This window comes from Eubalaena glacialis, chromosome 8 (genome assembly GCF_028564815.1).
Source record: "Eubalaena glacialis isolate mEubGla1 chromosome 8, mEubGla1.1.hap2.+ XY, whole genome shotgun sequence".
Classification (NCBI taxonomy): domain Eukaryota; kingdom Metazoa; phylum Chordata; class Mammalia; order Artiodactyla; family Balaenidae; genus Eubalaena; species Eubalaena glacialis.
In genome coordinates this window covers 62016174-62041727 of record NC_083723.1, presented here as the reverse complement: position 1 = coordinate 62041727, position 25554 = coordinate 62016174, and the positions used below count along the sequence as shown (strand labels likewise).

The window sequence follows — 25554 nt, the reverse complement described above, 5'->3', positions numbered from 1 at the left end:
TTAAAATATCCTGTTTAGCCAGCACGGAGGCTTTCTTTGTTATGAGCGCAAGGCTATCAAATCATACAGCTGGAAGGAAACAGGGTAAAAACTGTACTGGGCGTTGGCAGACTTAGTTCCATGTCAGCTCTGTGGGAAGGACTGCCTGGGTGACCTTGGGCAAGACATGGCCATTCTGGGTCTTAATTTTCTTATCTGAAAAAAAAAAAAAGAGAGAGAAATTAAATTAGAAGATTACTCAAGTTCCTTCCAACTCCACAATTTTATGATTTTATTGCTGGTGAGGGTAACAAAATCCACAAGATGTACCAGTTGAGGAGATGGTTCAGATGGGATCCTTCAAGCATTCCCTCCCCTTGTAACTTTCTAAGCATGTGATTTGGAGCAGACCTTAATCTCCCTGCAGAACTGAATAGTTTCCTCATCTCTTACGAGAAGGAATTATATTTGCTGCTCATTAAAGGGATCTTCTGGCTCAGACACGCTGTGATTTTAAATGAAGATCAAGTTACTAACTTGTATAGAAGAACTTCCTTTTTGTAGAACGGAAGGGGAAGTAGATTCTTTTCCTCCTACATGGCAAAGGAAAATGTGGTTACCACTCCTAAATACTGATAATTTTAATATAAGCCACACAAATTGTTATTCTAAAGACTTTGTGGCTGCTTATTTTTTTATTACTGTTTCTAAAACCCAATTGCAACAGTTTAACAAATATCTTTTATGTCACATCATCAAACAAAGCTGGTCTCCCTCTTGGATAGCGTTATGGGACAAGGGAAATATTTTTAAATGTGAACATGTTAATCCTGAAACAATGCTCCCTCTAGTGGATCTGTCATGTATTGCATACATCCAACTCTAAAGTCCTTTTGAAAATACTTTAATTTGGGATTGCTGAACAGAGCTGGGAAGCAGAGTCACCTAGGGCGATTTCTAAAAATACAGAATTCAAGCCCTGCCACAGTGCTGCAAAACCCCACCACTGATCTAGGTAGGGCCCTCAAATCTGCATATTTAACAAGTGCCCAGGTGGATTACCTTGCAGTCTACCAGGCCTTCGAAAAACAGTGAATTCTAACCTAGTAAATTTTGTAAGATCACCTGCAACTTAAAAAAAAAATATTCTGTAGTCATTTACAAAGTTCAAGAGTCTAGGTAAGTTTACTTGTGACACAATTTTATTTGTGACAGATGATATTTACTTTGATAATTTACACAAAGTATTTAAATAAATTGAGGTAAATTACAGGCCCCATATTGAAAAAAATCTGTAAGCATAAACTGTAATGTATCACTGCCTTCCTTAGCACAGTGTCTGGCATATGATAGTACTCAGTAAATGTTGAATGAATGAATGTTTAAGCTTCAGCTTTTTGTGTGTGTGCAATGAGTGTAAGGTTATTACCTATTTAAAAGATTGTTGTATTAATAAAAATTAAATAATCTTGTTAAAGTTCATTGTGTGGTGCCTAGTATATATGAAATCACAGCAAACCTTATCCATTATTATTATCATTATTATTTTCTGTGTTGAAACTTAACTTTTTATTAGTAATACTTTTACCCCAAAGGACTTTTAAAAAGCCTTTCTAAGGGTATAACTGGGCTCATGGGGTTTTTTGTTTGTTTGTTTTCTTTGAAATAGCTTTGTTGAGATATAATTTACGGATTATAAAGTTTATCCATTTAAAGTGTACAATTCAGTGGTTTTTATTACATGTACAGAGTCGTGCAACCATCACCATGATCAAAGAGTTTAGAACATATTAATCATCCCCAAGCAAGCTCATGGTTTTCATGTTAGGTTTCAGATGCCAGTGGCTCCATGAAAGTGAGCATGGTGGCAGAAGAAAACCCCTTCTCCATGGCGATGCTGCTTTCTGAAGAATGCTTCATTTTGGACCACGGTGCTGCAAAACAGATTTTTGTATGGAAAGGTAAAAAATGCCATTGGTATTGTTGATGTACTTCAGATTTATATATATTTCTTCGGAAAGGTAAATAAAACATCTTTTCGGACTTAAAGAAACCTTACCTTTCTGCGTGATCTGTAAAACGCAGACATGAAAACCATATTTTCTTCCTACCAGCATTATTTACCAGGGATGATGGAGTGAAAGAAAGCCTTTGGGCACTATAAAAAGAATCTTTTTTATACAGAGTGTTCATTACAATATTGTTAAACATATTTAGTATACTAGGAAAATTTTGCTATTCTTTCAGGGTTGTAGTTAAATTCAATTATAATTATGTTTATTTTTTGGTGCACAAATATTTCTTAATCATATAATACCTTGCTTCTCTGAAATTCTGTCTCTTTCATATATCTTGCATGTTAGGTAGAGATGCTAATCCCCAGGAGAGAAAGGCTGCCATGAAGACAGCTGAAGAATTCCTAGAACAAATGCATTATTCTACTAATACTCAGGTGTGTGTGGAAATGAACTGGCTAGAAAAAATATTTTTAAACATGGGAGCTCATGACATCACCACAAAATTCATGAAAGAATTTGGTTCAAAATAACGTATGCACGGAAGTCATTCTCACATGTGTGCCATGCTGTATCGTGTGTCCCTAGAACTATATCTGTATGGAGGATGGAATTTTGCAGAAATTGGAGATCAGACCTTCCACGGGACTTTGTGATGAGAATAAGAACACATCCACTTCCTCCATAGCCTTTAAGTCAAGATGATCAACCACAATTGAATTAACTGAGAGCATTTATCAGTTATTCCTTAGAGCAATTTGTATAGACATGGACTAATGCCCAGAGAATATTTGCCTTCATGGAGATCAACATAGACACTGGATAGTTGCTTTTCTTTTCTGAATCGCTCAGCCTCATCTTTTCTCTTCATTTTTATGTCCTGGCACAAGTAACACAATGAAATCATTTCTTTCAGGTCACAGACATCTTATGAACCTAGTGTAGGAAAACAGTCAAACTTATTTGACTGTAATGGTAACATACGAAATAACTTTATTCTTCTCTCAAACATCCAGATTCAGTGGCAATTACTTTAGCTGTAAGAAAAAAAAAAGCCAGGTTGCACTGTTTTAGCTTCGTATTTGATAACCTTCCCTTTTGCATTCAATTAAGGATCCCAGCTTCTAAGTTTACATCTGTCATCACAAAAAAGAGGATCATCTTTGCATTTCCTCAGGTTTTTTCTCCACTACTAGATTAATGTTCTTCCTTGGTCTCTTATTTTTCTGTTTATAATTATTATTATTTTTTAAATTTCAGATTCAAGTTCTTCCAGAAGGAGGTGAAACACCAATCTTCAAACAGTTCTTTAAGGACTGGAGAGATAAAGATCAGAGTGATGGCTTTGGGAAAGTATATGTCACAGAGAAAGTGGCTCAAATAAAACAAATTCCATTTGATGCCTCAAAATTACACAGTTCTCCACAAATGGCAGCCCAGCATAATATGGTGGATGATGGTTCCGGCAAAGTGGAGGTATTTACATGTTTTTGTTCATTTGTTTGTCCTTGTCAAGCCCATTTATGGCAAGATATGTGGAAATATAACTTCAGGAAACTACAAACTTTGTAAATTGTGAATTTTTATTATTAATAAAAATGGTTGAAGACTGTATATTAAACCAGGGAGTTCAAAGCTGGAAGAGCTGTTGTCTGGCCTTCATTCCTAGTTTACGGTGTGTGTGCTGAGATTCTAAGAAGTTAGGTGATTTGTGCAAGATCACTTAATTATCACCTTAGAGGCCTCTATGGAACCCAGCCATCTCCATCTTGTTTCCTGGTCCAGAAATGCTCCTGCCCTTGGAACTGGGATTGTCCAGTGAGGGCGCATTGCTCCAAAAGCACCCACTACATAAGTTTGTCCTTCCCTTGCACTGTAGAGGCATTCACAAAGGCAAATTGGCCATGTGTCATGTGCCAAAATCACAGATATTTTTAGAGCATTCAAATTGAGTTTGTTGGTTATTGCTATTTTTGGACAAAAATTGTTAAAACCCTCCTAAGAATTCTCCCTAACTAAAATCTCTTGACATTTAATCTGCTGTTGGGTCATCTAACTTAAGGGAAATTGGATAATGTCACTTCCATTCTAGAATATGTTGGTGGCTCTCCACAGCCTTCCTGGGAACGTCCATCCTCAGGTGGGCCTCCCGGACCTCCGTGATTGACCCTTGCTGTCTGCACCTCAGCCTTCCACAGCCTTGAGCACTCTTCCCCTCTGCCATCTGGCTAACATTCCCATTCCTCCTTTGTAACTCCGTTAAGTCACAAGCTGCACCTCTTCCGAGAAGCCTTCCCTCCACACTGCAATGACCTTTCTCTGTGCTCAAGCCATAAGTAATATTCTTCATAGAATTTATCATATAAGTACCACAGAATTGTTCATTTACTTACAGGTTTCTCCTCCCAGACCTCTTGTCAGTTCCTTGAGGGAGGGAATTGAATAATTTATCTCTCTATTCCCAGGGCTTATCACAATGCTTGGACCAAAGTATATAGTAAAAAGATTTAAGAGTTTTTTCTCTTTTCAAAGACATGAAGTGTGCATCTAAGCTGTGCAGGGGTTGTGGGAACTGCAAAGGGAGAAGTGCCCCCCCCCCCGCCCCTGACCATGATCGCTGTCAGAGGGGTATTAGCTTCTGGGGCTGGGTCTGTCTCCTGCTCAGACATCCTTTTCTGGAGCTCAACACAGCCAGCAGACCCCGTGGCAAACATGGCTCCCAGCACCAAGTGTGTCCCAGCTGCAGTCTCCACGTTAGGGCACAGCATCTCTGAGATGCCCTCCCATGCCACCCCAGGGATATTAACATCCAGGGCTTCCTCTAGGTTTTTGGGTTTAGCCAGGCCATGCTGCCATTGTTCCTCTGGGATGGCGTGGGAAGGCTGCTCTCTGAAAACTCTGCACTGCTCTTCTGCACTTGCTCATCTCCTTATTTCAAAGCAAAGGGACCATCCTGAGCCTCCCCAGGACCCAGGCAGGACGGTGCTCGTGCACAGTGCCTGCAGTCTCTCACTCAAGTGTTCCTTTCCCGTTTCATTTACAAGTCTCATCTCTCCAACTTTTAATCCTTAATTAAAAGTGTCTTTAATCTGTGACAAGGATAAGGAAGTAGAAAATAACTAGTTCTGCCTGCTTTTATCTTAATCAGTCTCATGCCTAGATGGCGGCTTTTGAAAATAGAAGTCATGCCATTGGTATTTTTATTATTTGGTCACAGTCTGCCACTCTTACCTGGGAAAACAATAGTCTCATGGCTTAAAACACAGGGAAAAAGAAATTTAAAAAAAATTACTTCCCAACTGATGAAAAATTTTATGTAAGTTAAGAGATGTATTTCTGAGCAGAATATTTCAGTTTGTTATTCCACTAGAGTGTCATGTTATTTTCACTAATCGATCAAACAATATGTATTTATTAATCAACAGGCTCAGAACTGAGCTAAGTACTGTGAAGGGTACCAAAGAACTATAAGCACTTAAAAAGTCAATAACCAAATTGCCAAATTGATAAAAATTTCTTCCTGTTGCTTAATTTGTAAACTAGTTAGAAAAGTAATTTAAAAGTTGCTTGATGACAGATCTAAACCAAAATGTTTTTTAAACCTCTGAGAACTATCATTAGATCAAGAAAATTTTGATTTTGGTACACATATTTCATTACTCTTAGATTTGGCGTGTAGAAAACAATGGTAGGATCGAAATTGACCGAAACTCGTATGGTGAATTCTATGGTGGTGACTGCTACATTATACTCTACACTTATCCCAGAGGACAGATTATCTACACCTGGTAAGTCTCCCTCTTGCATAAGATCTCAAGTTCCGTAGAGGCCACATTTTGCTCCCAAGTTAAATTTCATTAAATTCCATGCAGTAGGGGGTAGAATTATCCTATAAATACGCCCGTGAGGTTTGTATAACATGCAAGTAGTATTCTTTCGATATGATTTTGACTGTATTCTGCAGCTGCTGTCCACAAGCAGGAGGGGTTAGATAAGTGTCATCCTTTCTAATCTAGGAGAAAAGTTCTGATAGCCCAAGGGTAGTGTTCCTTTAGTGGATATGCAGTTGAATAACTCATCTCCTATGCAAGCTAACACTCCAACTGGCATCAGGTACCATGTCTTCTTGCTGTTAAAATTCACAGAGCCCATCTTGATTGGAGCTGCAACATTTCAATGATGCAAATCCTCTAAGGCATGTGTATAATTTATGATTCTATTTCATACTCCAGAGACCTCAAATTGATGCATCCTTATTCTTTGTCCTCATGAAATTCATAGCAGTAATGAAGAAAAATGCCATTGCATCCATATCTCGTATGGTTTTCGCATAATGACTTGAGTTAATTGAAGGTTAAGTTTACTTAGGGAGAGTCAATGCCCATGGGGAGTGTCCAACCAAGTAAGTGAAGTACACATAGCATGCTGGACTATTCCAAAGGGACAGGGATTCTGCGACAAATCATGCAATGTGGGATTCTCAAACTTTTTTTTAAGTGAAATCAGGAAAAGTAGAATATTTCTGAGAAGACTGAGAAAAAGAAAAGAATTTTCAAAAAAGATCTTAAAGGGGCTTCCCTGGTGGCGCAGTGGTTGAGAATCTGCCTGCCAATGCAGGGGACGTGGGTTGGAGCCCTGGTCTGGGAAGATCCCACGTGCCGTGGAGCAGCTGGGCCCGTGAGCCACGATTACTGAGCCTGCGCGTCTGGAGCCTGTGCTCCGCAACAAGAGAGGCCGCGACAGTGAGAGGCCTGCGCACCGCGATGAAGAGTGGCCCCCGCTTGCCACAACTAGAGAAAGCCCTTTCACAGAAGCGAAGACCCAACACAGCCATAAATAAATAAATAAATACTTTAAAAAAAAAAAAATCTTAAAGCTGAGAGGTGTAGGCCAAAGGCGCAAGGGTGAAGCAGGATCCTGCCTTTGCCTACATGGTGATGGCAATCTTCAGGGAACATATTGAATGTATGCAGACTCAGGTGTCTGCTGATATCATGACATTTCTCTCTGGTCAGCGTCCCACCAGATGACAGAGACATCTGTCCACACCGTGTGACCACTTAACACTTATACTGGCCAGTGCCTTGAGCTTAACCAAGTAAAGGAGATGAGATGATTATCCCTATCCCATAGTTCTTGGTACCCAAAGGGTGGTCTGTGAACCAAAAGCATGGGCATCACTAGGGAGCTGGTTAGAAAAATGTCAGGCCCCATCTTTGACCCACTAAAGCAGAACCTGCATTTTAACAAGATCTCAGGATGATTCGTATGCACTTTAATGATTGACAGGCGCTGCCTTAGGCAGTGGTTCCCAACACTAGCTGCACATACTAACCTGGACAGTTTTTCACAAATCCAAACGCCTGGCCCCCACTTTATACCAAATAAAGGTGGTGGTAGGACTCCTGAGATTCTAATGTACACCGTGGCATTAATGAGAACCACTGTGTCCAGGGACATTTCTGACTCCACAGTCACGTCATATCCTGTCAAAGATGAATGTATTTAGCTATTTAGCTCTATGTTTAAGATGCCATCTTCATAGTAACCATTTTTTTGAGCAGGATGCTTGTGCCAGCAAAGTGCTAGATGTTTCCATATATTATCTTTCTTCCTCACAACCAGATTATTTTCAAGTGAAAGGTAAAGATAAAAAAGGAAGGAGGACTTAGGCAGATTAAGTAATTTAACCCAAGGTCACAACTTTTGTAACTGGTGAAGCAACATTTCATACCTTGATCTGCAGCTCTCTTTGAGGCCTGTGTGCAGCTATACCTGGGTAGAAGCTGTGTCCTTATTTTGCAATTTCCTTTTCTAAAATTTTAATTCAGAAGAGTGTGTGCAAAGCGTGGCATTTGTAGGGATAAATTTATTGTTCTGAGTCAGCTTTTCTTTTACATTCTGTTTCTTGGTCTTCCTCTTAATTCTTTTTGGTATGTAAAAAATATAATTGTAGCACTCAGATCAAAGAAGAAAGACTAAATAAGTAATTCAAGAGAATGTTTTGAGGAATTAGCAGTTTGTAATCCATATCAATAACTATGTGGATATAACTAAAACAGATTAAATCAGGTCGTAAATTTTAAATGCAGTAGCTATTTCTTCAATCCTACGAAAGTATTCATAGAGCGCTTTCTATGTGCCAAGCACTGAGCTAGATACTAAAGATACAGTGGTGGGAAAAAAAAAAAAAAAACCTTGCCCAAGAATTTATACTTTAAAGAGAGAAAGATGATTATCAGGCATTTCAATGAAATATGAAGGGTTTAAGATAAAACCAAGCTGAGTGATCTTTGGGGAATTAGGGACAGACACTCAAGCTCACTCCTAGACTATTGGTGAAGGGCTCTTAGAAGTGACATCGAAGTGGGAGCAAAAATGGGAATGATGGAAGCAAGCAAATAGGGAAGTTGTTCCAAGCAATGCAGGGAAAATCGTGCTCTCCTCGGTTAGTAATGATGTATGGCTAGAGCAAAGTTAAGGAGCAAAAGATAAAACCAGAGAAATTAGAAGGAGACAAATGGTGAATGACCTTGTAACTATCCTGGGGAAGATGAACTTTATTTTCAGGGCATTGGGAGCCAGTCAAAGAGTTCGCACAGGGGAGTGACATGATTGGTTTCCATCTTAGAGAAATTATTCTGGTTAACACCTAAAGAATGGACCGGTGGGAGATTGTTGGCAGAGAGGCCATTTGGAATTTATTGCAATAATCCAACTGAATGATAATATGGCCAGAGCTCAGTGTAAGGGAGGGAAAGGATGAGCAAGTGTGCAAAGTGTTAAGGAGTTGACATCTGAATGACTGGTTATGGGGAACAGAGAAGATGACTGAGTCAAGGGTGGCCCCAGATTTCTGGTCTGTGCACAGGTGTGTAGTGTTTTATTCGCTGAGATAAGGAACTCAGGAGGAGGACAAGTTTGGTCCTTACTGTAAAGAAATCAAAGAGAAAAAGAAGATGAAAACATGTCACATTTTTAATAGTCATGACCTTTGGGCTAGGACTGGGGCTGGGGGAGGGGGTCATTTAGTTTTCTTTTTTCATTTTGATGTGTTCAAGGTTTCTGTGATGAGAATGTATGACTTTTTGAGATATCAAGACTGTAAGTTAGACGCTTGTGTCCTCTTGTGAGTTTTTGTCATTTAATATCATGGATGTTAAATATGTCAGTTTGTTAATATTGTATGGTTTGCAGAACTTTGAAAACTTCCATAAAGGTAGCAAAGAGGCATTTAGAAAATGCCTCTTGAAGACTAGCTTTCAAATTAAACAGGTTTCCAGTTTATGTGATAATTTCCATGCAGGTATGTAAATAGGTTAAATCCAAGAAGCAGAGTTGAAGGTGACAGACTAGAATTAAATCACTTTGTCTCTTTATTTCTGAAACCACTTATATTCTAAAATGATAGGAGAAAAATAATTTCAGCAGTGCTCTTTTCTCTGAAATGTCAAGTAGTTGAAATTGAACAAACTTTGAACAGTGGCGATGATGAGTCTCTTGAAGCAGTAAATTCTATTTTCATGCAGCATTTATTTTTAATGAGTAACAAGCACCACAGATTTATAAAGAAGAAATCATATCAAAGTAGATTGCTTTTTTTCCTTCTAGGCACAGGATTTCAAAATTAGAGGCAAAGAGCAACTTTATTATATCTTTATTGCAGTGGAGTCCTTGACCTCCTGGGTCATAGATCAATAAAGCAAATTGGTTTGAATCTGTGTGGATGGAAGCATGAGTCACTTTGACAGGAAGAGGAAGAAGGGCTCGAGATGAACAGTGAAATATTTATTAAGAGTGTCAGATGGCAAAAGTTTGGTGAGGGTTTTCAGTTTTGCTGGTTGAAATACTCCAGGAAAAAAAATAGTAAAATGGTGACAAAAGTTTGGTGATGTAGTCTATTAGTTAGTTGAATTTTTTTCCTGCAGAAAAAAAAGGAAATGAAGAAACATCCAAGAAGTTGCAGATGTGAGGAAGGAAGGACAGGCGATAACAGACCCTGCTGTTTCCTCAGCTCTGTGTTACTCCCCAGCCGGTGCTCCCAGTGGCTCCCGGAAGTGTTTGCTAGCATGATAAGCTCATGGAAAATTTAGGCTATTAGCATTAAAAGACTGTATCTTTATGGGTGCCTTTGTAATGAAAAGCATTTTTTATTTTTTTAAACATATGCCTGACATAAGCATATCCTTCCTTTTTTTGCACCCCACTGTAGAACATTTTTATATCAATCGCTTGACTCTGTTGGTGCAATGAAATATTCTGAGATAAATGAGACGTGCTCCCTCAATTCTGTGTTTTGGGGGGTGTGTCTGTGTGTGTTGCCCAGGTTGGGAGGCTATTGTTAATCTGTTCTGTGTATGGAACAGGTAGCTCACTCTCAGACCTTCAGAAGAAAGGATATAATTAATTTTCAAAATCCAGTTCCAGGATTAGTGTTCTTCCTGCTAACCCCTAGTCACATAAAGATAGGAGGATTGGCTCCAAACAATGCTCAGTGCTTTCACTGGCTTTTCCCTCCCACAAAGTCATCAAACAAGCAGATCTCCCAGAGGTTGCTATATAAGTTAAGCCAGTGATTGGAGTTATAGCCACAAGCTACCCTAGAAAGAGAAGTTGCAAATGAACTGGATGAATTGATTCATTGACTCTTTTTTTTTTGGCTGTGTTGGGTCTTCGTTGCAGCACGTGGGCTTCTCTCTAGTTGCGGTGTGCAGGATTTCTCCCTCTAGTTGTGGCGCGCCGGCTCCAGGGCGCATGAGCTCTGTAGTTTGTGGCATGTGGGCTGTCTCGTTGAGGCGCGAGCTCAGTAGTTGTAGCGCACGGGCTTAGTTGCCCCGTGGCATGTGGGATCCCAGTTCCCCGACCAGGGATCGCACCTGTGTCCCCTGCATTGGAAGACGGATTCTTTAGCACTGGACCACCAGGGAAGACCCGATTAATTGATCCTTGTCTGGGTCACTGGTAGTTTAGCTTCTTGTACGGTTTTATTAAAAATTCCTTTAAAGAATTGCTAGAATGACAAAATGGGGCTTCACCATTGCCTACTTCTGATGATTATTTTCTTGATTTTTCTGGGTCCACACATTTGTTACTATGATCACCAAATATTCATGGAAAGATAAAGTACTTCTAATATCCAGCCTAATAGATTTGGCTTGTATTCTACTCAAATGGATTATTTTCACTGTGAAGATGGTTTCCCAAAATAGGCACCTCCAACTTGAAATCAGACAGAATTGACTACTTAGCGAAGTAATTATGGAACTAAAAATGGACCTATGAAATGGAGATTAAAGATACCTACCATGGGCTTCCCTGGTGGCGCAGTGGTTGAGAATCTGCCTGCCAATGCAGGGGACACGGGTTCGAGCCCTGGTCTGGGAAGATCCCACATGCCGCGGAGCAACTGGGCCCGTGAGCCACAATTACTGAGCCTGCGCGTCTGGAGCCTGTGCTCCGCAACAAGAGAGGCCGCGATGGTGAGAGGCCCGCGCACCGCGATGAAGAGTGGCCCCCGCTTGCCACAACTAGAGAGAGCCCTCGCACAGAAACGAAGACCCAACACAGCCAAAAATAAATAAATTAATTAATTTAAAAATAAAAAAAAAATAAAATAAATAAAAAAGATACCTACCATATGTAGTTCTAAACAATACATGGGATAGTTCATGGCTCAATGTTAGTTAAGTACTTTAAAAAAACAATAGCTTCTATGGCTTTATCATGTCAAAGCAGCTGGTTTCTTCTTGATCTTTCATAATAACTTAAGTTTCTGCTTGAAATGCCTACATTAGAAGATCTTAAAACTTAAATATAAGCTAATTTATTTTACTTTGGTTCCTCCAGGCAAGGAGCAAATGCCACGAGGGATGAGCTGACGACCTCCGCCTTCCTGACCGTTCAGTTGGATAGATCCCTTGGAGGACAGGCTGTGCAGGTTGGGATATTTTTACCCCAAAACTTATACAAGTTAAAGTTTTCTTAGCCCAGTGTCTAGTTAAAACCCTTTTCCCAAGTTGGGATGGGAATTTGACACTTTCTAAATATTATCTTTTTTTCATTTTAGAATTTAAATGTTCCTATTCTCATGCCATACTCGTTCTCTCAGATTCTGGAAAAGAGGGAGCAAACAAAATTTAAAAAACAGAAACAAAAATAAACTATTCACAGATTTAAGAGCCCCAAAGAATCATTCCTTTAGGATCATATCAGATCAATGATAGCCACTTGTTATTAAAACTGTTCTACCTGAGTTATCACTTCCAGGTGATCACTTTCCAGTTTTCAAATCTTTATGAATGTGTAATGGCTTCTTCAAAGGTAGAAAGTAATTAGAAAAGGAAGTCCGATACTTTAGTACATAAAAACTGAGATGTGGAGAGTGAATTTGGTCTTCCAGCTGGTTTTCTTTCCATCTTGGATTTTAGTTCCTAAATAAAGCAAGTTAGACCTAAATTTAAAGGTGCATATTAACTTTTAAAAAATAAACTAACTTTGTTAATTGTTAATTAACAAATTAACAAGATGATTGAATTCTGTAAATGCAGTAACTCCCCGTGAAGTTCCCCATGAACTATTACATTCATTTCTTTTTTTTGAATTTAATTTTATTTGTTTTTTATACAGCAGGTTCTTATTAGTTATCTGTTTTATGTATATTAGTGTATACATGTCAATCCCAATCTCCCAGTTCATCCCACCACCACCACCACCCCCGCTTTCCCCCGTTGGTGTCCATATGTTTGTTCTCTACATCTGTGTCTCTATTTCTGCCCTGCAAACCGGTTTGTCTGCACCATTTTTCTAGATTCCACATACATGTGTTAATATACGATATTTGTTTATCTCTTTCTGACTTATTTCACTCTGTATGACAGTCTCTAGGTCCATCCATGTCTCTACAAATGACCCAATTTCATTCCTTTTTATGGCTGAGTAATATTCCATTGTATATATGTACCACATCTTATTTATCCATTCGTCTCTCGATGGGCATTTAGGTTACTTCCGTGACCTGGCTATTGTAAATAGTGCTGCAGTGAACAGTGGGGTGCATGTGCCTTTTTGAATTATGGTTTTCTCTGGGTATATGCCCAGTAGTGGGATTGCTGGGTCATATGGTAATTGTATTTTTAGTTTTTTAAGGAACCTCCATACTATTCTCCATAGTGGCTGTATCCATTTACATTCCCAACAACAGTGCAAGAGGGTTCCCTTTTCTCCATACCCGCTCCAGCATTTGTTGTTTGTAGATTTTCTGATGATGGCCATTCTAACCAGTGTGAGGTGATACCTCACTGTAGTTTTGATTTGCATTTCTCTAATGATTAGTGATGTTGAGCAGCTTTTCATGTGCCTCTTGGCCATCTGTATGTCTTCTTTGGAGAAATGTCTATTTAGGTCTTCTGCACATTTTTTTATTGGGTTGTTTGTTTTTTTTTAATATTGAACTGCATGAGCTGTTTATATATTTTGGAGATTAATCCTTTGTCCATTGATTCATTTGCAAATATTTTCTCCCATTCTGAGGGTTGTCTTTTTGTCTTGTTTATAGTTTCCTTTGCTGTGCAAAAGCTTTTAGGTTTCATTAGGTCCCATTTGTTTATTTTTGTTTTTATTTCCATTACTCTAGGAGGTGGATCAAAAAAGATCTTGCTGTGATTTATGTCAAAGAGTGTTCTGCCTATGTTTTCCTCTAAGAGTTTTATAGTGTCCGGTCTGACATTTAGGTCTTTAATCCATTTTGAGTTTATTTTTGTGTATGGTGTTAGGGAGTGTTCTAATTTCATTCTTTAACATGTAGCTGTCCAGTTTTCCCAGAACAACTTATTGAAGAGACTGTCTTTTCTCCATTGTATATCCTTGCCTCCGTTGTCTTAGATTAGTTGACTATAGGTGCGTGGGTTTATCTCTGGGCTTTCTATCTTGTTCCATTGATCTATATTTCTGTTTTTGTGCCAGAGCCATATTGTCTTGATTACTGTCGCTTTGTAGTATAGTCTGAAGTAAGGGAGTCTGATTCCTCCAGCTCCGTTTTTTTCCCTCAAGATTGCTTTGGCTATTCGGGGTCTTTTGTGTTTCCATACAAATTTTAAGAATGTTTTGTTCTAGTTCTGTATAAAATGCCATTGGTAATTTGTACGGATTGCATTGAATCTGTAGATTGCTTTGCGTAGTATAGTCATTTTCACGATATTGATTCTACCAATCCAAGAACATGGTATATCTCTCCATCTGTTTGTGTCATCTTTGATTTCTTCATCAGTGTCTTATAGTTTTCTGCTTACAGGTCTTTTGTCTCCCTAGGTAGGTTTATTCCTAGGTATTTTATTCTTTTTGTTGCAGTGGTAAATGGGAGTGTTTCCTTAATTTCTCTTTCAAATTTTTCATCATTAGTGTATAGGAATGCAAGAGATTTCTGTGCATTAATTTTGTATCCTGCAACTTTCCCAAATTCATTGATTAGCTCTAGTAGTTTTTGGGTGGCATCTTTAGGATTCTCTATGTATAGTATCATGTCATCTGCTGACCGTGACAGTTTTACTTCTTCTTTTCCAATTTGTATTCCTTTTATTTCTTTTTCTTCTCTGATTGCCATGGCTAGGACTTGCAAAACTATGTTGAATAATGGTGGTGAGAGTGGACATCCTTGTCTTGTTCCTGATCTTAGAGGAAATGGTTTCAGTTTTTCACCATTGAGAATGATGTTTGCTGTGGGTTTGTCGTATATGGCCTTTATTATGTTGAGGTAGGTTCCCTCTCTGCCCACTTTCTGGAGAGTTTTTATCATAAATGGGTGTTCAATTTTGTCGAAAGCTTTTTCTGCATCTATTGAGATGATCGTATGGTTTTTATTCTTCAATTTGTTAATGTGGTGTTTCACATTGATTTGCATATATTGAAGAATCCTTGCATCCCTGGGATAAATCCCACTTGATCATGGTTGTATGATCCTTTTAATGTGTTGTTAGATTCTGTTTGCTAGTATTTTGTTGAGGATTTTTGCATCTATATTCATCAGTGATATTGGTCTATAATTTTCTCTTTTGGTAGTATCTTTGTCTGATTTTAGCATCAGGGTGATGGTGGCCTCGTAGAATGAGTTTGGGAGTGTTCCTTCCTCTGCAATTTTTTGGAAGAGTTTGAGAAGGATGGGTGTAAGCTCTTCTCTAAATGTTTGATAGAATTCGCCTGTGAAGCCATCTGGTCCTGGAGTTTTGTTTGTTGGAAGATTTTTAATTGCAGTTTCAATTTCATTACTTGTGATTGATCTGTTCATATTTTCTGTTTCTTCCTGGTTCAGTCTTGGAAGGCTATACCTTTCTAAGAATTTGTCCATTTCTTCCAGGTTGTCCATTTTATTGGCATAGAGTTTATATTCATTTCTTGAATGAAATATTTCTAAGAACTGACATCATCTATGTCATTTAGTTGATCTTTCAAGTAGTGCTTACCGAATCATGCAAAAACTTTGAAGATAAGGCCCTGTGCCTTATAAATTCTATATTTCACAGTTAAATATTTGATATACCCAATGAATGAATTTCCAGTGTCAGCCAATTGAATCCTAAATTGACAATGAAATGGTAATGCTTAGTTTTACCACGAGATGGCGGTGGTTTACAACAATGCACAAATAAAGTCCTGAATTGCTGTTTTAAACATTCCTTCATAGACTGTATTAACAGTACTGAAAAATTTTCAATTTACCTTTCTATCTCTTATTTTCATTTCACAGTGGAGAATGGGTCTTAATCAGTAGCCCTCTTTCTTTCATGTTGGCACTTGAGGTTTTCTCAATGTTATGGGAAATGCTAGCCAACGGCAGTTTAGGAGGTCTTAGCTAACCTCACCCCAAGCTTTGGGGTGTGACTCAAAAGACGTTTTAATTTGTTACTCGCTTATTTGAATGTCTACTAGTTGAAAGATATTTGTGGAGTTAGTTACTTTCAGTGCTCCCTAGGCTTCCCTATGATGGTATGTGCATCAGCATTCCCATTCTCTTGGCTTCTAGAAAAAGACAGACCAGGGTAGGAGAGATATTTCAATTTTAGCATAGGGCAAATAATTGAAAAAAACAGGAGAGTGACACAAAATTTGAACTCTTTATGTAAATACATGCATCAATAGATTATGCAAGAGATAGGAAATTCGGATCTGATCCAGTATCTGTTGTTAAACTAATAGGTGAAATTAAATAACTTGCCATTTATTTTCTTCCATTTCCTTATCCTGAAAAGTCCTTATATTGTATTTTAAAAAGAGCTTATATTAAGCAAACTACTATTACCATTTCCATAGGTAAGCTAAAAAGTAGAAAGTCTATTCTGTTTATTTTTGCCAGTTTTTGATGTTTGGATTGAAATCTTTATTCATCCCCAGATTACGATGATTTTTTTCATCTCACAGTGGTAGGGATGTAAAAAGAATGAGTATACTTTCGTGTTGTCTTATTTTTGGAAGAATTTGAATGAATGCACATCTCCTAACCTACTGAACGAGATCCAAAACACGTGAGAGACAGGTATACCCCTAAACATCTGGAAAGCTTGGTGCCCTTGTAAAAAAAAGAGTAATTTTCATAAAAGACGGCATACATCAGCACTTCGTTGTTTTTCCCCTTTTGGAGTTGTAGATGAACAGACTTGAAACTTTGTGCTTTCTGGAAGCAGAAAGTGGTGCAGTGTGGTGCTGTGTCCCCCGAGAAGGTGCTGTGTCTGGAGTAACGAATGGTTCCTAAGTCAGTGAGGAAGCTCTGCTTGATTATCATTAACCTGTATTTTCTGTTGATTCATCGTTCCTCCTGCTCTTGACTTTTTATATATTTTTAATTTTGTTTTCAAAGAGAAAAATAAGGACGCCTTTGGAAATACGGTCTTCTTTCATTGCACTCTTTATTAATTTCTTTTATCCCCGCCGCCCCCAGATCCGAGTCTCCCAAGGCAAAGAACCTGCTCACCTGCTGAGTTTGTTCAAAGACAAACCGCTCATTATTTACAAGAACGGAACATCAAAGAAAGGAGGTCAGGTGCCGGCCCCCCCTACACGCCTCTTTCAAGTCCGAAGAAACCTGGCATCGATCACCAGAATTGTGGAGGTAACATCATGCATTCAATAAAACCTGCCCTGCTCATGGGCTCCCCAGTGGACCTGAGCCATCAACAAATACTAGTCTTTAAAAAAATTGGCAAGTAAACCCCCTTCATTTCTATAATTAATCCAGTGTTCACCATAAAAAGTATTAAAAGCCGGAGAATCAAGTAAAAAGTTAACTTCAGATACCAGGCCTCTCATATTTTTCAACCAGCTTATAACAAAACAAATGAATTTTAAGAGTAATGTAACAAATCAAGCGTCAAAGTCGTGAGGCAGCTTAAGCTCTGTCTTGAAAGGCCTGGGGGAAGATGGATTGAGGGTGATGGTCAGGTGACCACACTAGGGAAATTCAAGAGGGAGGGCCCTTATTTGTACAAGTGTAAGGACCGTGGAAAGCAAGCTTCACCACACTGGGCCGGAACCATAACTCAGCTGTTAAGGCCACACAAGCTGTCTCTGACAGCAGCTGTGAAAGAAGTCAAACCCCAGATCACAGTGTCAGACCACAAGACCACCAGGTATGGGCAAGGCTACTGGGCCCAAGTTTTTAAATGGCTGAGTGCTTTGACCTCAGGGAGGATTCATCACCCTTCATAACCTGGTCACCTTAGTCACCGTTGAAACCCAAGTCTCCCAAGTCACCCCTAACTGCCCTGCACTCTCTGTATATCCCCAAACCTGGACCATTTGCCAAGTTGTTCAGCTGAGCCCTTAAAACCAGGTGGGTCACAGCATCCCTCCCCCCCCTCAACCTCTTCTCTAAGCCACCCTGCCTTCTTGCTCCGTGGCTGTGTTCTGAGGACACAGATTCCCATACAGCCTCCTCAAGTGGAAGTTGTGTTTTCCCTCAGTGCCCGCTGACCAGGGACCGGTGGTGGGGTCCCCTCCTTGCTCGACCCTTGCCCTTTTGACTTCTTCTTATCCGTCTCCCTCCCCCATCCCCCTGTGCTGTCTGAGCTCCCGGTCCTTCCCCTCTTATTGTTTGGTGGCTTCAGTCGTTGTCTCACTGTCTCCATCAGTCTGGCTCCTCTCATCCAACAGTTGTGTCTTGACTCCACTTCATCTCACACTTGTGGTCCTGTACTGGACTCCACTCCACCATCCCCTCCTGCCCCTCCAGCCGGATGGGCTTTATCTAGTTTGCCAAAGCCCTGCCTTTTGCCGTCAAAAGCCTCTTGTCTGACCCCGCTTTTCTCAGCCTCCTGCTAGCATTTGCCAGAGCCACCCTTTTCTGTCTTCTCAAAACGCTATCTTTTTACGAGGCTTCTGGAACCCCTCACTTAGCAGGATTTCTTCCACACTTGAGGGGCACTCTTCTGAAGAGTATTTGCACTCCCATCCAGCTCTGCTGGGTTCTCCTCCTCTGCTCGTCCTCTAAGCTCTGGAACCCTCTGAGGCTCAGTCTTGGCCCTCTTCAGAGTGATCTCATTTAGTCATATAATTTAAATGCCGTTAGGTATTGATCTCATCCAGAACCTTCTGTGCATGGATTCTCATGTGTTCAATTATGACTACTTTTTTTAATCTATCAAATTGACGGTGAAGCCTTCACCTACAGGCCCTCTCAGTTGATTTCAGATGCAAGAGTCAAGGAGAATCGTTATGGTCCTGGTCTCTTCCCAGTGGGTACTTCTTTAGGAGCCATTGTGAGCTGCTTGCGATGCAGATTCTTTATTTTCTTGCAGCCTCTCAAACCAGCCTTTGCATTCCTAGCCTCTCTGAAATGCACTAGTCGAAACATTGTTTATAGTCTTTCTGTTTTCATCTCCTGGGAGGCTAAAGCTTTCTTATGTTCTATTTTGGAACTACCACCAGGATCCCACACCAGTCTGGGCATGGGCCTCTTGTCACCTGTCTCTCTATCATCCAAGCTCTTTCCTCTGTACCAGTAAGGAGGCATTTGGATTAGAAATTGGAAGTCATAGTTCCTATAAATCTCCATCATCACATCTGATAGATTCCTTTGAGCTTGGTCCATGGAGCCTCCTTCCTACTGAAAGAGGATGATGACCACTTCTCTGAGTGTTACCAGCACCTGGGACACATCTTTAAAACCTCCAGCAACTGTTCGTTGCTCCTCTAGTGCTCTCTCTGGGGACAGGGTCCTGACGAACCTGGTGAAACCCAACTCTCCACATGGTTGATGCCTTCCTCTGGCAGCTCGACACAGTTGGTCAAACTGCATCATTTGGACAGCCAATCACCAGCTCCTTCTTTTTTTAAAAAAAATTTTTTTTTGAGATCTTACCCATTTTTTCTCCTTCCTGTTTTTTTTTTTTTTAATTAATTAATGTATTTATTTTGTCTGTGTTGGGTCTTCGTTTCTGCGCGAGGGCTTTCTTTAGTTGCAGCGAGCGGGGGCCACTCTTCATCGCGGTGCGCGGGCCTCTCACTATCGCGGCCTCTCTTGTTGCAGAGCACAGGCTCCAGATGCGCAGGCTCAGTAGTTGTGGCTCACGTGCCCAGCCGCTCCACGGCATGTGGGATCTTCCCGGACCAGGGCCCGAACCTGTTTCCCCTGCACTGGCAGGCAGACTCTCAACCACTGCGCTACCCGGGAAGCCCCACCAGCTCCTTCTTGAGGCACTCTTTTCACTTGGCCTCAGGACACCACACTCTTGATTTCTTCCTCTCATGGCTGCTCTATCACAGTCTTGTTTCCTGGTTCTTCTTCATCTCCCTGTTAGCACACCTCACATGGAGTCCCATAGTCCCACAGAGAGTCATATACATACTGTCACAGTCATACAATCCTATAGTCAGACAGAGGGTCTCACAGAGGCCAGTGCAGAGACACAAAATGACAAGGTCATAGACGCAGTCAAAGGCACAAGCCCATCCTAGGACCTCAGACTCACTCCCAAGCCTGAGACTCCGCACATGCCTCGTCCCTGCCCCGAGGCTCCACTGTCAGCCTCACCCTCAGGCTGGAGTCTGGTCTCAGCCAGGTGCCTCTCACTCACGCTGCAGCCACACTGACTGGAGCTGTGCTCACCTGGCTCATCCCAGACGGTGTCCACAGCTTCTCAGTTGAAAGGAGGGGGTATGTCAGTGCTGTGTTTTTAACCCCCTATAAACAGTCTCTTATAATTTGAGCTGTAATTTATCTGAGCCTGGAGAACCTTTTAGTGAATCTATGTTGTTATCTCTTTGCCTGTATTAGACCCCAGTCCCTGTTTTATGATTTTTCTGTGTCCCTTTGATTATTTGACAAACCTCTTTAGTGGGGGGAGAGAAAAACTGAACACTGTGCTTTACGTTTATCATTTGTGAATATTACATCCTCTTTCCAAACATCAATTATAGCCCATCCTCCTTCTTGCGGTCTCTTTGAATATTATCCTTGTTATGTATCATTTAAGTTTGCCTTATTTTATTCTCAGAGCCTTGTGCTACTGTCTTCGGGTGGGTGAGCATTAAAGTGACACAGTGCAATGTGCTCCTAATGTTTCTAACCCCCTAGGGGTGTCCTGGTGCCCCCTGAATTAATATCCTGGGTCAGGACAGAAGTCTGTAGGTGGTTTGGCACTGTCGCAGCTTCTTGGACATGTTTATTGAGGGAGCAGCAGTGAATTTACATCATTGTGTTATTTTTCTTCATACTCTAGGTAGATGTTGATGCAAAGTCATTGAATTCCAATGATGCTTTTGTCCTGAAACTACGACAAAATAATGGCTACATCTGGAGAGGAAAAGGGGCCAGCCAGGAGGAGGAGAAGGGAGCAGAGTACGTGGCAAGTGTCCTCAAATGTAAAACCACGAGGATTCAGGAAGGCGAGGAACCAGGTGTGTATAGGTGAGGCCAAGGACACTAGCCAGAACTTATATTTGGCATACTTGCTTATCATGTAATTTATTTATTTTTGTCATAAATAGGAACTTTGTAATGGTTGTAGGACATTAAGAACCCATTCACTAGTTGCAAAAGTGGGTGATGGTACCTACTATATTTAAGTAACTTCTTCTGCTCTATTTAAGTAACTTCTTAACAGTGAAGTTGAGGTGAGATACGATTATTTGTTAAGGTAAAGCAGTACTGACCATATGCTTCTGAAAATGCACTGGCTAACTTGTTGTGTTTTCCACAGAGGAGTTTTGGAATTCCCTTGGAGGGAAAAAAGGCTACCAGACCTCTCCCCTGCTAGAAACCCAGGCTGAAGACCATCCACCTCGGCTTTACGCCTGCTCCAACAAAACTGGAAGATTCTTTGTAAGTGTGCCGTGAAACCCTGGGGTAGAACCAGCATCAGTGGGAGAGAGAAGCATTCTGGTGTTGCTCTAACGCGTTCCTGCCCTGATTCTCAGTTTTACTTTACCTGCAAACCACAGGTGACAATCTTTGCTCCACGCAGGGTTGGTTTAAGAGCCAGTGACGTAATGGATGTGAAAGCATCGGAATACTGTAATGTACTATATTAATCAAGCTGCTCTTAAATATATCAGCTACTTTGCACCTGTGTCAGCATGTGGTCATTTCGGTACGAATATGCGTGTGGTTGGATTTGCTAATTTAATGATTTGATGCTTTCTGTACGCAACAATAGTGGTTTCTCTCATCAAACTATGTAAATTTTACACTGCAGTTTCCCACGGGAATAAAAAGTTTCACCATGTTGACGGAATAAAAAATATTATGGAAATATTATGATCCTTGGGCAAAATCACAGAAAGCTCCATACACACCTGCAAATTAACTGAAATCAGCAGGAATTTTTTTAAATTAATTAATTAATTTATTTATTTATTTATTTATGGCTGTGTTGGGTCTTTGTTTCTGTGCGAGGGCTTTCACCAGTTGCGGCAAGCGGGGGCCACTCTTCATCACGGTGCGCGGGCCTCTCACTATCGTGGCCTCTCTTGTTGCGGAGCACAGGCTCCAGACACGCAGGCTCAGTAGTTGTGGCTCACGGGCCCAGTTGCTCCACGGCATGTGGGATCTTCCCGGACCAGGGCTCGAACCCGTGTCCCCTGCATTGGCAGGCAGATTCTCAACCACTGCGCCACCAGGGAAGCCCCAGCAGGAATATTTTATGTCATAGCTTTGAATTCACAAGCTTTGAATTCTAGGCAATTCAAAGTAAAAGTATTTGTGTACAAGAGTGATTGTCTATGGGTCTCTAAAATATCCTGGGCTGTGGCCCCTCATCTCAGTTTAATCACAAAAATTCTGCTTTCTCTGTTTGACCTACTAAGTTTTTGTGTAAATCTTTCATTTAAAGAACAAATTCCTTGCCTATAAAATCTGAACTAAAGATTTGGTCATCAAGTCTTGGTAAATACAAGCTTTACTTTTCAACACACACATGAAAATTTAGTAAGTATTTTCCCAGGTACATGGCATGCTTGAAATAAAATGCTTTGAAGAAGAAACTGCTCATGTGTGAACCACACTTGAAGCTTACATGTGATTTGACCTAAAAATTAAAGATTTAAATGGTGGATTGTGATAAATATTATGTGGCTGGGCACCACAGTTGTTCACCTACTTTGCAGGAAATCCATATATTTTATAAACTTGCTGTCAGAAAAATCTGTTGTTTTACTCTTTTGACTGTTGATTTAATATTGCATCCAAACAATGGCTTTTTCAGCATATGCTCCTATAATTTCTTATTAGTATTATCTACTAATAATGCTGTAAATAACATGTTTGTTTCCAATGGAGATATATGTTACAAAAATAACACCTAGGCTTTGTTCTTAGATTAAAAAAACTATTAGTTTTTGGTTTTTGTCATTCACATATTTAAGAGAAATATACTTTCCTTTACACCTACTCATTTTCTTGTTTGATATTTGGAACGCTAATCCCTTCACATTTTAAGGAAAAGGAGTGTTACTAACAAGTGTTTGATCTCATCATCAGAAAGCAAGCTTTAGACATGTAGATTCATACAATACAGCAGAGCCTATTGGTTAAAAGCGCAGCTTTTAGAACCATTCTGCCTGTTTGATATCACTTACTTGGCGATATTATTTACTGGCTGTGTGACCCTAGGCTGGTTACTTACCCTCTCTGTGCTATAATTTTCTCATCTGAAAAATGGGGATAATCCTAGTACCTACTTCATAGGGTTGTTGTGAATATTAAATTAGTTGTTGCATATATACAACAGTGCCAGGCATGGAGTAAGTGATATTTAAGGTTTTTGCTTTTTTTAAGCATTATGTAATTGGTAGTTATTCTGTAAAAAGAAAATATAAACAAATTTGCCCTCTGTAAATGGTTAGTGTTTGTTTGTTTTTTGTGTAACAATCTCAAAATGTCATCAGATTACAACAAACAGGTATTGTCATGCTCAGGGGGCTTCAGGTTGGGGTCATGCCTGTTCTTCCCAGGACAGAGCCCAGGAGCACAGGAGGGCCCCTGAGTCGCATTTGCTAGTATGACAAGGGCAAGGCCACAGTCAACTTCACCTGCAGAGTCACACAGTAGAGGGAAGGAGCAAACCATAATCCAATTTACCATACCTTCCTAAGGATCAGGGGGGGTTTCATCCAGAATTCTTTTAAAAATTTGAACTTTAGATTAATGCATGCCTGCTGGTAATGGGTGCATTAAACTAACCCTCCCCATTACCCTTTAACGTTAACTACGGAGAACACAATTTAACCCATTTAAAATAAAAATAATGAAGCTTTGCATATGGAATATTGTTATAATATCATCTTATGGAAAATGATTGATTCATAAAAATGACCAGACTTACTGATTTTATTAAAATAATCTTGACCTACAAAATGAAAGACGATTTAATACCCAGATCATAAACTTAAATGTCTTTAGGAACTAGGAAGGCAACAGAAATCTAGAAATCTGTGAAGCAACTTGTCATAAGGAAGTAGAATTAGAGACAACTGTGGCCAGATTGACTGTACATGGTCTCTCTAAGGCCATATGCAATGTTTATGTTAAGCACTGTCCTCCCCAAATAAGATACCCTGAGTTTGTGATACCTGATTAAACAGATAAACAATTATTTAAATCTTTAACTGCCCAAAAGGAAGAAAAAAATGGCTACCAAACTTTTTTTTGCTATGCTCCAAATAATACAAGGCGTTTGTATCCCGTATATTAGAAAAATCACTGCTTGACTGTTTGGTCATCAAGCTTTTTTATACATTTCAGGTTGAAGAGGTTCCAGGAGAGTTCACCCAGGATGATTTAGCAGAAGATGATGTCATGTTACTAGATGCTTGGGAACAGGTAAAGCTGTATTTTGTTCATAGCAAGAGAGTGTACTTATAGTTGGGACCTGACACAACCTGCTTTGAGAAATAGCAAGTCTAATAATAAACGGACCCATGGATTTAGGCTGTATTTAAAAGAAACTCTCCAGAGTTTGGCAAAAAATAAAACCAGTGTGGCAAGTTGGTTTCTTAATATGGAAATAATTCCACGGCTACCATCTTTGGCTGTATAGTTTTGGCCAAAAATCCCCTACTTTTCATTTATTTGTAAAATTCACTTGTTCCTAATTTATTCATACATTCATTCATCCACTCATTTAAGTAATAAATGCATTAGTTGGTTGCAATGCATGGGGGGGTACGATGCCTCAGGAAGACCAAAATATTCAGAATTTCTCTTGAAATTTGACAGAAAGTCCTAGGAGACCCCTTCCCTGGGGAAGGAATAGACACAGAATAGTTTTGAATCTACACAGTAAAATATATTACTGTTATGTATATATCTTTATTTGATAGAAAATTAATGGCGATTTTATATGTCACATCTGTTAGTTGTTTTCTTCTGTGAAAGGGAAAAATAAATATGTTAGGAGCTAAATCATATAGAACAATTATAAAACACTTATCTGAATTAGGTCTAGTCTTAGAGCCAACCACAGAGACTTGTTACTTTTAGGTTTGTTCTTACTTGCTAAGTCATTCAGTTATATTACAACTTAGCTTCTTGGTCTAGAATTACCATATTTGAGTTTGGGATCTAGCCACAGATTCTCCCTAAGTGAATGGATCACTTATTTCTAGATGTGAAATTTAAAACCTTATGTCAATAAAACACCTTTGTGTATTTAAGAATTATAAGAATGTTTCCTTATTCAGAAGAATTTAATCTTTTCCATTTGTAGTCAGCTCTGTTGCTTCCATAATCATGGATACTTCAGAGTATTTCCTGTACTACATTTCATTTGTTTTTCAATCATACTTTTCATTTACGTGGGCATGCTGTCATGGTTTGTTCTGTGCCTGCAAGCAAATATTCTAGCACTTTCAGTATGCATTAGAATGTAATCAAAACTAATTTGACCAAAATTTCTCTGCCAACAAGTGATTTTAAAGTGATTTAAATATAAGGGAATTCAGGAGAATTTTTCATCATTGAAGCAGAAAACCTACACATTTGACAAGAAGGATACATACAGAACATATATCTGTTTTTAAGAATCAGTATTTAAATATTAAACATTATAGCACTTTTACCAAAGTGTGACAGGATACA

At 39.6% G+C, this 25554-nt stretch overlaps 1 protein-coding gene across 1 annotated transcript in view; it reads left to right on the top strand.

Moving 5' to 3' along the window:
* The window catches only part of SCIN (scinderin), an 81465-nt gene that overhangs the window by 46655 nt on the left and 9256 nt on the right, over positions 1-25554 (top strand). Inside the window, exons 6-14 of the mRNA XM_061197743.1 lie at positions 1808-1940; positions 2343-2431; positions 3255-3470; positions 5661-5782; positions 11841-11931; positions 16921-17091; positions 20699-20876; positions 21179-21300; positions 24220-24297. Of these exons, the coding sequence (XP_061053726.1) occupies positions 1808-1940; positions 2343-2431; positions 3255-3470; positions 5661-5782; positions 11841-11931; positions 16921-17091; positions 20699-20876; positions 21179-21300; positions 24220-24297 (1200 nt within the window). The remainder of the gene's footprint in view (positions 1-1807; positions 1941-2342; positions 2432-3254; positions 3471-5660; positions 5783-11840; positions 11932-16920; positions 17092-20698; positions 20877-21178; positions 21301-24219; positions 24298-25554) is intronic.